Raw genomic sequence first — 13735 nt, 5'->3', positions numbered from 1 at the left:
AAAAAAATTTAACATAAATTTAACTTGTTTAAGCAATGACTCAAAATTGCTGTGCTATTTTTAAAGTCAACTATTGCTTCACTGTGTTTTGGATATTTGTTTCAAAATGTGGTAATTTTTGCTTATAGAGTATTTGTATCTATAAGAAGTTCTTTTTTTAGGACCATTGTTGGCTACTATTGAAGACTTTTGGCTGATGATATGGCAATATAACTGTTCTATTATTGTGATGTTGACAAAATTAAAAGAAAGAAATAAGGTTAACATCCAATTTTTATGAATCAATAAAAATATGTCAAAAAATCTTAACATTTTTTAATAATAACCTTATATATTAATATCTTTTTATATTTAAAGTTTTTTTTTTTTGGTGTGAACTTTTAAAGTTAAAACATTAAAATATGATAATAAAATTATTCTTATCTTTTTTATTGTTTTTATGTTAGTCAAAATTTTTTATATTAGACAAAATGCTTTTAAATAAAGTATTTATTACTTTTTACAAACACATTTCCTTTATCAATTATCAAAGAATATTATGTTTTTTATTTATACAAGTATGTATTTTTTATCATAAGTCTATATATCCCCCTCCCCTCCCCCCTCCATCCTCCACAGCTTCCTATTTCAGTATGACGTCAGATTGCAGTTGTGTGCGTGTGTATATAAATATATACATATATATATATATATATATATATATATATATATATATATATATATATATATATATATATATATATATATATATGTGTGTGTGTGTGTGTGTGTGTGTGTATATATATATATAAGTTGTGAAATAAAGTTTTTAAATTAAATTAAAATAAAAAAAGAAATGATTTTATAATTCGATCCAAATTTTTTCGGTTGTAAAATTCAGTTCTAAAACTTTCGGCGCAAGAAAAGATTTTGTAATTCAATCCTGCAATAAAAGTATACTTTTCGGTTCTAAATTTTTCAGTTGTGAAATATTTTGGTGATATTTTCGAGGATAAATATTTTCTGCTCTATCATGTGACATGTATATATATATATATATATATATATATATATATATATATATATATATATATATATACATATATATATATATATATATATATATATATATATATATATATATATATAGGGAATCCATTACCGGGTTACCGAAAAACGGAATTTTGGTCGATTTTGTCTAGTTTGGAATACTGGTATTAAAAGGCTGGTATTAAATATCAGTATTTCGGTATTTGAATGATTGTTTTTTTATTTATTATTTTTAGCAATATTTGTATACTTCATGTACTTTTTTAAATTGATTTATAACAAAAGTTTTAATTAAAGTATTACAGCATTTAAACAGATATTAAAATACAACTATTTTTGAGACATATCACATTGTCCTATTTCAGATTATAAATATATAAAATTTAAAATATTTCTTATTCTATCATGTGTTTAAACTCTTTGTTTGAGTAAAAACCTAATATATAAAAGAAAAGTTGTCAAATTCTGATTCATTGACAACTCTTTGATGAAACTCTTCTCATTGTTACTTGACTCATTTTTAAAATCATTTAAATTCCCAGGAGGTTTATAATTACGGTTTGTTATTTTTTTTCTTATTACTTTAAAGCAATGCGTTAAACATTCTTAAGTTCTTGATTTTACATTTTTAGTTATACGGCGAGGATCTTAAAGTAAAAAACGAGTTCACATTTTTACATATTACAAAATTTTTATATACCTATTTCTTTGATAGTTTTTTTAAAATAATTACCAAGAACAACTTTGGTAAGTTTAAAAAAATTTTAAGTTTAAACTTATTTAAATTCATTTCATTTAAATATTAAATGTTTATATCAGTCACATAATGTGACTGATATAAACATTGTGAGGATAAAATATGTGAGACATATTTACAAATTGAGATAATATTCTAATTTAGCTGATGGAGAGTGAAATTAAAAAATTGATTGAGCATTCAAAGGGTGGAGATAAATATTCTGTTTGGTTTTTCTTTCTCAAAGATGAAAAAAAGCATAGTGCAAAGTATAAGAAGTGCGCAAAAGTTATAAAAACAGCAGATGGCTCAACAAGCGGCCTTTATACACATTTAAAAACAAAGTATGATGTAATATTACAAAAATGAGATGCTGTTGAACCTCTTGGTGTTGAAACAAGCGATGTCTTGTTGCAATACAAATTTCGAGGCTGCGGTACGATACGCAAGAATAGAGGCCTTCCTGAATGCCTAAAAAATGCAAATTTAAAAAAAGGCGAATCCATGTTCCGTCGCCGAAAAGACATTCTATTGCATAGCTGGCAATCAAAAAGACCCGTAAGAATGATAACAATAATTCATTCCGCAAGTATTATCGAAAGCGCAAATGTTGACTGGAATACCAAGCAGAAAATTTGGAAGCCGATATGTGTTGTCGATTACAATAAGTATATGAAAGGTGTCGACCGCGCTGACCAATACTTGTCATATTACTCAATAGTAAGGCGCACAAAAAAATGGACAAAGAGGACAGTCATGTTCATGCTAAATGGCACTCTATTTAATGCATTCAGAGTATTCAAAACTTTAAATAACAACTCAAAAAAAAGTTAATAAAACTTTCTACTTGAAGTTGCCAAAGATTGGATAAGTGGTAAAGCTATTTATAATTCGGATGATCCAGTACCAAGTACGTCTGCATCTACACCCACAAGAAGTGATTTACCACACAGACTATTGGATGCCAAAAAACATAAAATTGTGAAAATAGTTACAATTAGTGGCCTAAAAAAGCACCCTCAAAAACAATGCCAGGTCTGTGCTACACATAAAAAAAAAAGTTTAATGTGCTTTATGTGCGAGTTTTGCAAAGTGCCTCTTCATAAAGGAGAATGTTTTTTTAAGTACTACACAGTACAAAAATATTAGTTTAAATAAGTTAATTAGTTTTAAAAACAATTTTTAGAAATTAATTACTTTATATAAATTGTAAATATTTTTAAACAATATATTATATTATATTATTATAAAAAATTGTTGCAGTTTTATTAATTTTTATTAAAATATGTTTTTGTATACATCAGTTCATCTATTTTATGAACCGCATATTAGATTTCAAACGCATAGTTTTATGCAAATTTTTGCCCGCTACGCACACCTAATTAGTCTATTTCGCTACCCGCTTATAATGTGTTAATCAAAAGTATTAAAAAAAGTTGATTTCCTTCTGGACAAAAAAAGTGCAACTCGACAAAATGTTGACCAAGCTGTATTTCACTATCAATATTTCGTGGCGAATCCTTTGTTTTCGATCACAGCCTTGCATCTTCGAGGCATAGATTCGATCAGGTGATCAATGAAACTTTGTGGAATCGCTGCCCACGCTTTTTGGATTTGTTCAAACAGTTGATTCTTATTACGAACACCTTCACGATTAATGGATTCTGGATGCTTCTGAATGTTTCTGGATATTTCTGGATGTTACTGGATGCTTCAAGATGCTTCTTCTGGAAACTTCTGGAAGCTTCTGCATGCTTCTGGAAACTTCTGGATACTTTAATTATTAAAAAACTTCCGTGACGTTGACACGGACAGACTTAAGAAAATGAAACAAACCAAAAAAGTTGCACTTGTTTTGTTTGCTGCAAAATGGCACTTGTCAACGAAATTCTGCCTGTGTGCTGTCACCTGATTGCTCATGTCATGGCATGCTATGACTCCAGACTCCTGAACTGTTTGCTGTGGTAGTATAGTTCGTTTTGTTTTTAAGACATGTAAAATTAGGAACACTTTTTTAGCATTGTTCGATGTTGGTTGCAAATGTTTTGTCCAATACTATATATATATATATATATATATATATATATATATATATATATATATATATATATATATATATATATATATATATATATATATATATATATATATATATATGTATGTATGTATAAAAAATGCACATTTACTTCAATTAGACTAAAAAAGTTTATAAAACTGTTCCTTGGAAATTCTAAAGTTTTTACACCTAAATTTATTGAAACGCAAGAACACTGAAAAGGTGGGGCTTTTTTCCTATAAATTGTTTTAATTTCATTATCATCCTAATTTTTTTTAATTCTCTCCTTGGCTAATGTGTAAGTCCCACCTTTTTAGTGTTCATGCCTTTCAATGAATTAAGATGTTAAAATTTTAGAATTTCCAAGGAACAGTTTTATCAAATTAAGCTCAAATGGGTCAAATCTAAAGAAAAAAATGTTTTCGCCTTTTTAGTCCAATTGAAAAAACTGTTGTTTTTTTAAAAAAAGGTTTTTATTAATAATTTTTTTTGTGTGTGTACCTGCATTGGTTTTTCTAAACAGATTTTAAATCAAAACCAGATTCTTAAATATATTTTGCAAGTTTGCATCTTCCAGATCTGATGAAAATATAAGGAGATCCTTAGAATAGTTTTTTTTTTTTTTTTTTTTTTTGTTATTTCACCTCCCCAAGGCCCAGAAGGCCACTACAGATGAGGAGGCTACTTAATTGTGGTTATAACCCTCTCTCAACTTTATAACTCCGAAACACGAACCTTGACGAACAAGGCCGCTGCGCGGAGAAACAAGTTGAGCGCGGTACTACCAGGGACGTGGTGGGGATCGAACTCGGAACCTCTCGCTTATGAAGCGAGCGCACTACCACTACACCACTACCGCATATTAAATTTAATACCGCATATTAAATTAAAGTTAAATTTAATTAAAAGTCCTGTGAGATTGGTGATTTAACTATTCATTAGGTTAATATTCACCAAATGATACTATTTTTGTTTAAAGCAAGGCATATGCCATCTCCAGTAGCATTTAAAACATAAAGTTACTCATAAATATCCAATCAAATTTTCAGGGAATAACTAAAAAATCTAAAAAATTAATTTAAAAAAAGAAAAAAAAAAAAAATGAAAACTTTATTGTTCCCATATTCTTAAAATAAGTTCTTACCAAATTCACTTTTATGGATCTTTTTTTTTTTTTTAAATTATGATTGTTAATTATTGTTTTTATTTATTTGATAATAGACTTGGAATATAAAAATAGTTTATTTTGTTAGGAAAAGTGTGTTCAGTATTGGCCATGTCCTGAAACTGTTTCACAGCAGATCTATGGCGATATTACTGTAACATATGACTCTGAAATTGATCGCCATGGGTACAAGATTATGACACTGTATATATCCCATAAGGTAAAATATGTTTTAGAAAAAAATAATATTCTAGTTAGTTGTTTAACGAATCAAAAAACTGTGTTTTAACTTAAAAAGGTCTTGTAATTTATTAATATTTTATTTTAGGGTAGCGATGAAACAAGAAAAGTAGTTCATTTCTGGTTTACATCATGGCCAGACCACAACATACCAAAGAAATGTCATCAAATTGTTTCTCTTGTAAAAGAAGTCCGTAATATTCAAACCCAACAGGGTGCTCCCTTAGTTGTACATTGCAGGTTATAACTTTTTGTTTTGTTTTAAAGTTTAGGAAAAAATATAAAAATAATTTTTAGTTACCAGAATTTTAAGTAACCTAAACAATACTTCAAAGGTTTGCAGTAATAGTAAAATATTTTCCAGTTTTCTTTAAAATTGACAGAGATAATTCATAAATAGTTAAGTAGAAAATTGCATTTTTGCATTTATGAATTTACGTTTAGAGGTTGTTGTTTTTTTTCCGCGGTATAGTTTTAATTTGACTGTCCTAAACAAATAAGTTTTTGAAAATCAATATTTTTTAATAAAAAAGTAGTTATCTTAATATCCCCCTTGTGTATTGAGGGGGATTGTGTAATCAAACTTTTAGCAGACGATAGCAATTGTACCAAGCGAGAAAAGTCGAAAATAATGTCAACCTTGTCAAAACATTAAAGAGTATTTCACAATGGTCAAACAATTGTCAACTCAATATATCTACCAAAAAGTGTTTTTACCTACGATACTACCAAAAAGTGTTTTTACCTACGATATAAAGAATCCATTATCAGTACATTCATACTTATTGGATATTGATGAGCCTATTGAATCAATTGATTCAATCAAAGACATTGGGATATTTATTTCTTCTGATATGAAATTTTCCAATCACTGTTCTCATATTGCTAGCAAAGCAAGTTCTCGTGCTTACTAACTCTTAAAGTCTTTCATCAGTAATGATTCTCAACTTTTGATAAGAGCCTATAAAGTTTATATTCAACCAATTTTAGAGTCATGTACTCCTGTGTGGAATCCGTATCTCTTAAAAGATATACGTCGGATAAAAAAGGTTCAGAAACATTATACAAGAGTTGTCTGCAAACAGTGTTGTATTCCATACAAAGACTATGCTTCAAGACTTGATATCTCCAATCTTGACTCTCTTGAATGCCGGAGAATAAAATTTGTTTTTTTAATGACTTTTAAGATTATGCACAATCTGGTTATTTGCCTTTTTCTGAGTTTTTTACTCTCACTCCTACTCGTTATTCAACTAGATGTCATTCCCAAAAATTAACATCATGTAACAAATACATCAATGATATAAGGAGATTTTTTTTCTGTGAAAGAGTTATTAAGATATGGAGTTTTACCTCGTTATATGGTGCATTCTTCTTCATTGTCTCTATTTAAATTGAATTTAAAAACATACAATATTCAGAAACACTGTTTACTGTTTTAAACTTGGTGTTACATAAGAGTAATTCTCAAATTACCTGTATCACCTTTTTGTATTTTTATTTAAATGCAAATAAATTGAAATAAAAAGTAAATTTATCTACTGTATTGAAGTAAATTGTTTTTCTAAAGTCAAGTAAATTGTTCTGCAGTAGTCAAATAATTAGAAATTTCGGTATTTTATTAAGGCATAGAAAACTAGAAAAGTTGTAAAAAATTGCATGAGCCTAAATCATATCAGTTACAATTTATTAACTTATTATTATTTTTCTAATCATTGCATAACAGTCATTACTTAATAATCAACCATCAATCAAATTCAATCAAACAATTTTTAATTGCTTCAAACATCAAAAGTATTTACAAAGCTAACAAAAGTTCAAATCACATGAAGTAAAAAAGTAGCAATAGGCAAAAAATCTAATTATTCAACCATAACCATATTTTAATCATAATCAACAAATTTCTGTTTATTTTTTAACACAAGTAGTCTTGCTATCAAACCTAACAGTTTTTTCTATACATTAAGTCAAACAAACTCATTGCAGGTTATACATTAAGTCAAACAAACCTGTATTTTTTTGACTTAATTTATAACCTGAAAATGCAAAACTTTTTTTTAACAATAAACTCCCTAATTACTTAGTTTGTCCAGGAAATTATTCCATTTATTGTAAGGACCTAATAGTAATTGATGGTGGTGTAGCATCGAAAATCTTCAGTTTTCAAAAATTTTCTTGTCTGAGCTCTAAATGTTTTCTATAAAATAACATTGAATTTAAATATTTTTTGAACAAAAAATATTTTTAGAGGTGCTCCAAAACCCTTGAACATTTAAAGAGTCCCTAATTTATATGTAAAAAAGGTTCTTCAAAAACCTGGTACTCAAAAAAATAAATAATTATAAAAATTTCAAAAATTATAGTTTTCTATGAATTTGGGAAAACATACATTCTATTTGCATTTGTAGATGGACTAATTTACAAATGCTAAAATAATAAATGTATGTTTTCTTAATGTAAGAGCATCTCTAATACATTTCTGCATTCTACAATAATTATCTTCCATAAATATTTTTTGTCCCCTTTTCAAATTTGCATCAAGCAAATTTTTCAAAATTGGGAAAAACTTTTTAAAATAATCTACTCAGCAAAAATTTTATTGGTATAACCCCAACCCCATTCATTTGGTATCAACCCCACTCCCTTCATTTTTAAGGAAGTCATTAAAATATGTAACTACTTCTACTATTTCTTTACCACCAAATGTATTCTCGGAGTTCACTGTCCAAAAAGAAACATCTAACAAAAAAGTTAAATTACAGAATAAAAAAAATAACTTAATATCATTGAAACAAACATCCATACTAATTGTTATGCCAACAGTTTTAATGTTTTGCACTGATGTATTTTATTGAAGTTTCATAAAGTAATGTTTTGATAAATTAAATTGCCATCATTTTTGACTTTCCTTTAATTTTTTGTATTTAGCTAAAATAGTTTGTTCTGTTGAAACATTGTTTTCCAAACTACTTAAAAGAACTTTTCTTTTGTCGAATTATTCAAATGCACTTTGCAGACAGCTTTTGCTGGATCATTTAAATCTTGTTGGAAGTCAATACTTAAACATCTCAGCAGTGCAAAAACATCTAAAGAACAAATAAATTAGTTACACGAGATAATTTTTCAAAACTTGTAGAAATCCCTTTAATTCAGTTCATTTTGATAACTGAAACATCTGTTTTGATGGCTGAAAATTTATCTGAAATTCTGTTTGGCTAAGAAACTCTTTATGAGAAATATATGCACCATAATTGTCTAAAGTAATTTTCATCGCATTCCACTTATGATCCAACCAATCGTACAGTTCTGCTGGTTTAGGAACAATTTTTTCCCAAGCTTCTGATACAAGTTTCTATTTTAAAGACATAAATGTAACTTTTACGAAGAAGTTTTCACAATTTCCAAATGCGTTAAATTTTTCAAAAACATTTTATACACTTTATTTTTTTTTTTTTTTTAAAGTTTTTTAAAGTTCTTATACCTTTTCAACACAATCTCTATGACAACACAATATGATTCCAAATTGGAACCTTATTTCGCAACTTAAGATGTTTTTTGCAATGACATGGCTACATAATATTTTATTTTATATTAATCGATCAAATTCATGATCTCATTATATGTGTTCATCTAAATTATGAATATTAAAACTTTGAAATTGTAAAAATCTTATTGAATCTTTTAATATATATTTTGGATTATAAATAATTGGTTTGTTTAAAAAGTAATGACCCTGGGTTAAAAAAAAATTCTTTTTTTTTTTCATTTAATGTAATTTTGATCACCAAAAAAAGTGTAAATCTTTAAAAAAAAAATGTTTTATTTTACATTGCCAATGACTCTTTTATTGAACTAATAAATTTTTTTAATGTATTCAGTGCTGGACGTGGTAGAACTGGTTGCTTCATTGCTCTCTTTCTTGGAATGTCTCAAATTGATGTAAATAGAGTTTTATTTGTAATAAAAGTAACTTTTTTTTTGTTATGTGATTTGAAAGTTGTATTCATAATGTAAAAAATGTACATTATCTGTTGTTTTTATGAGCTAATATTTTATAATTAGGAAGAAAAAGAAGTTGACGTTCTCAAAATTGTTAGCCAAATGAGAATGGAAAGGTTTTTATGATTTTTTTTATTGAGTTTTTATGATTAACTTTGTTATTTTATATAAAGATTTAGTTTTGTTCTAAATTTTATACATTTAGCTTTAACTTTTTTTTTTTAACTCCTCTTGAACTTTAGAGGAGGAATGGTTGATAAAGATCATCAGTACGTATTCATTTATAAAGCTTTGTTTGAGTATTGGTCTTGCAAGAACCAAAACTCTTCTTCAGCATCCCCTTTACTTTCCACTAATAACGCTTTTACGAACTTTGATAGTGATTCAGATTTAGAATCTTTTGTCGGTTAAATAATAATAAATATAGAACAATAAATATATTAATGAATTTTTTTTTATAAATATTTTTGCAGGTCATGAATATTTACAAGTTTATAAATATAAATATAACCCTAGTATAAATATTTATAAGGTATTATATATATATATATATATATATATATATATATATATATATATATATATATATATATATATATATATATATATATATATATATATATATATATATATATATTATATATATATTATATATATATTATATATATATTATATATATATTATATATATATTATATATATATATATATATATATATATATATATATATATATATATATATATATATATATATATATATATATATATTTAAATCTTGTGTTTTCCGTTTTGAAATGATTTCTTTTCTCTTGATAGTTTACGGAGTTTATATATTTTATAGGTTACATATTATTTTCTGTATTATATATAGCAAAATTAACAAAAGAAACATAAGTTTAGTGTATATTTAATTACTTTGTATGGTGTTTTTAATTTATTTTTATGGTCAAGTAATTTCTAATTATCGATTCTATTATCAATTCTTGATAATACCAAACATGACCTTTATCTCGACCAAATAAGAAAAAGAAAAAGTTTTTAATTCTGCAAGTAAAAACGTTGTTAATAAAGATAATTAGGGATGGGGGAGAGGTGTTAAGACAATGAATCCTGAGCAAGCTCACCAGCAGCTGAGAACAAAACACATAACTTTAATGTTGTTCTTAGCTACTGGTGAGCTTGAATATCTGATAAAATAATTTTTATATTTACTAATGCTCAAAGCAGAGCCATGGCTAAGCTACACACCTCAATTGGGGGAGGGGATGTAGCCAGCGAACTTTGGGAGCCCGTATTCAAATTTAAGAGCCCTTAAATTAGAAATTCAAGAAACTTTTTTTTAGCAATGCCTAGAAGAAAGTTTTTTAAGATATTGGGCCTATAATAAAAAGGTTTTTTTTGGAGGGGGAGGGGCTTCCGACCTGGCTCAAAATATATATGGTATAAACTTTGACATATTTTTTATTCGAACTACCCAAGCAGCCTGTATTGTTAGGCCAATCATATTTTGTATTAGTTAGCATAATTGCATTGGATTTGCAGTTGAGCCAACCACATAAGTTGGCCCAAAACTGATTAAAGATATGTCTATATACTGATTAAAGATATCGTAAACCTATGAATACTTTGAATACAAATCTTCTTTTTTTTTTTTTTAAGCTGTAATTATAACAAGAATTTATGAAACTGTTCAAACCTTAAACATCAAAGTATTATAAACAGTTTATATTTTGATTATTTAAAGTTTTATTTTGTTTATTGATTATTTCTTAAAAAATGATTTAAATATTTCGCATATTTTACTCAAAAAAATAAGCCAGAATACTTTGTACACTGGACTCAGCTCTTGTAGCAGTTTGTTGTAAAAGTTACTTAATTTTTGTTCATAAATTTATTAGGCATGTAAAATCTAAAGAAGTTTGTTTTAGTTATAGCATAACATACTTTGTTGTAGTTAATTTTTTTTCGCATGAGGGGTAACTTCAATTAACATTTATAGAAATTAACAAGTATAGAAAATAGCATCTTGTTCTTTAACTGCCCATTTATTGCAACTTCTTGATGTTGTATTTTATTAACCTCTTAAAAGGTATTGGAGAAAAGTATTTGATCAAATAAAAATCTCTTGTTCTAAAGGGCACAGACAATTTAAAAAGATAAATCTCCTTCGTTATTAACTTTATTTAAAGCGTGTTCACAAATAAGTGTGAAAGTAAAAAAACAATTTAAAAAAGGTACTCATCAATATTTATTTAGAACTAAGTATTAATTTTAATACATTAATATAACAAGATAAAGTATTTCAAAGAAATTAATTTATTCCTGTGCACATCTAATAAAATTTCAAACTTGTTTTGGCAGTACACATAAGCTTGTTTTGTTTATAGCATCCCATAGCCAGTTTGCTATAATGACATGATAATAAGTTAGGTAAAAACACATGTCTACTTTACCTCTTACTAAATCATTTTAAAGTGATTTAGTAAGAGGTAAAAGACGTTTTTGTAAACACTCTTTAACATATATTTTACCAGAAAGTGAGGAGAGCAGAGAAATATAGGGTGCTAATTTTTTGTCATATCTACAAATAGCTTGTTAAATCAAAAAATTTTTAGCAAACTTATCATGTTTTGTGTATTGAACATTTTTATCTGCTTTTCCTTTATATTTGGCATTAAAATTGACACCACCAGAAATTTGCTGATAATTGTACTTCATATAGATTTCATCATCTTCAATAATTCAGAAATTTTTAGAAATATAACTGTCATGCAACTTCCTTCAGCGGGTTTTTACACTTTTTTTTGTAATTTCAGAACGGTAAGACACTTTTTGTTGTTTGAAAGCTTGAAAAACATGTTTATTTGAACTTTTACAACAAAATTATGAGAAAGTACTTATCTTTTTGAGCGTTCCCTTTGTGAGATGCTTAGGCTGTTCATAAAACTGTTAACCAATTTTCTGACCAGTTTTATATCTTGAAAAACTTCCTTACTTCCATTACCAGATTTGCGTTTGATCGATTTTGCATTTAATTGATTTTGCGTTTGATTGACTTTGAATGATTTTTGGGAAAAACAATAAATAACATGATTAACAGCGTATGGATGTATTCACAACTTTTTCGGTATTGAATTGTAACTTCTTTTCGCATTTTCAAAATTTTTGAGCAAAGTATTTATTCTAACGTCAAGTTAAATGGGAAAACTTAAACATTTTTTTGAGATTGTTAAATGTTGCCAACAAATTATAAAGGATAATTTAGAATATATTAGTATAGCCAATCAAAACAAATAATGTATTTACTCTTTCACATTTATTTCGTGTACACGCTTTAAATACTAAACTTATCAGATCAAAAGGTAAGCAGCAACTTAGTAGCTGGTTTAAAAAAACATGGTATTTACCCAATAAATGCCAGGTTAGGTTATCCTGCTACTGGTAACTTATGTCAGGTAAGGTTATTCTGCTACTGGTAACATTTAACCCAGTACAACTTGTTTCATGTCCTACTGCCATGTAGAATACACTTTTTCAGGCAGAGGCTAGAAAATGCTAACTCTGACTTAACATGCCCTTTACCTTGGGGCTCTTGGTTGAGTAAAGACTAAAGATGGTGTCTCGATAAAAATACTCTCTTGAGCAGAAGTTAAATGCATCAGGCTACTGTCTTGCAGAAGCCTACCAAGGCAAAGACTTAAAGGGTAAACAGATTTTACCTGTTAATCAGCTTTGCACCCCTTCCTAATCTATTAGGCTAGCATAGATATATTTATAATACATTGTTTCCAATTTAAATGTTGAATGCTGGAGCTTCTTGAACTATTGCATGGGTTTTGCTTGTGTCTTTTTTTTATGACTAGGCAACTCATTATATTATCTCCTAATGAAGGTGCAGCTCTAAAACTCACTTTTATGGTTCTGACGCCGGCTGGTAGTCAGGTTTGCCGAATTCTCTGGTAGCTCTCAGAGAGAGTAATTCCATCAACAGCTGTAAAATATCAGAGTCCTAACAGTGCCATGATGCGCATGGATGGTGTCCCTTTTCGTACTTTTGCTGTGCATTGTCGAGGCAATATTTGTAGCCCTTTGTTACGGCTTAAGGTTTTTTAATAGTAATGAGGCAATTGTGCTAGGACTATTAAATAGTGTTCTGAGTACTATGTGTACTAAGTGCTTTGAGTTAAGTTCTTTAACAAATTCAAAAACGAGGAAAAAGTACCAAAAACTATAAAACACAAAAAACCATCGTCATCACCAAATTCTCTAAATCTATTCTATACTAATATTTGTGGTCTTCTAGATAAATCTATCCTTTTTTTTTGTATATTTATTTGCCTTTAAATTACAATTACGGAATAGCTTTATTACAAATATAATCGGCAGGACATTCAGAAGATCATACGATCTTATTATGAAGCCCTTTACAATATCAAATATAGTAATAATAACAATAAAATCAAATTAACCAATTTAAACTATATATATCTGTGCATTTAAAATATAAATAT

The 13735-nt window shown here is 27.4% G+C and overlaps 1 protein-coding gene across 1 annotated transcript in view; it reads left to right on the top strand.

Annotated features, from left to right (window-relative positions):
• Positions 1–9665, top strand: part of LOC101234784 (receptor-type tyrosine-protein phosphatase R) — a 48777-nt gene extending 39112 nt beyond the window's left edge. The window contains exons 12-17 of the mRNA XM_065791122.1: positions 162–259; positions 5075–5206; positions 5315–5466; positions 9105–9165; positions 9289–9341; positions 9468–9665. Coding sequence (XP_065647194.1) covers positions 162–259; positions 5075–5206; positions 5315–5466; positions 9105–9165; positions 9289–9341; positions 9468–9636 — 665 coding nt within the window. The 3' untranslated portion in view covers positions 9637–9665. The remainder of the gene's footprint in view (positions 1–161; positions 260–5074; positions 5207–5314; positions 5467–9104; positions 9166–9288; positions 9342–9467) is intronic.
• Positions 9666–13735: the final 4070 nt, after the last annotated feature.

Source organism: Hydra vulgaris, chromosome 02 (assembly GCF_038396675.1).
Source record: "Hydra vulgaris chromosome 02, alternate assembly HydraT2T_AEP".
Lineage (NCBI taxonomy): Eukaryota > Metazoa > Cnidaria > Hydrozoa > Anthoathecata > Hydridae > Hydra > Hydra vulgaris.
The sequence above is the reverse complement of the archived record's forward strand: the minus strand, read 5'-3'. Positions and strand labels throughout refer to the sequence as shown.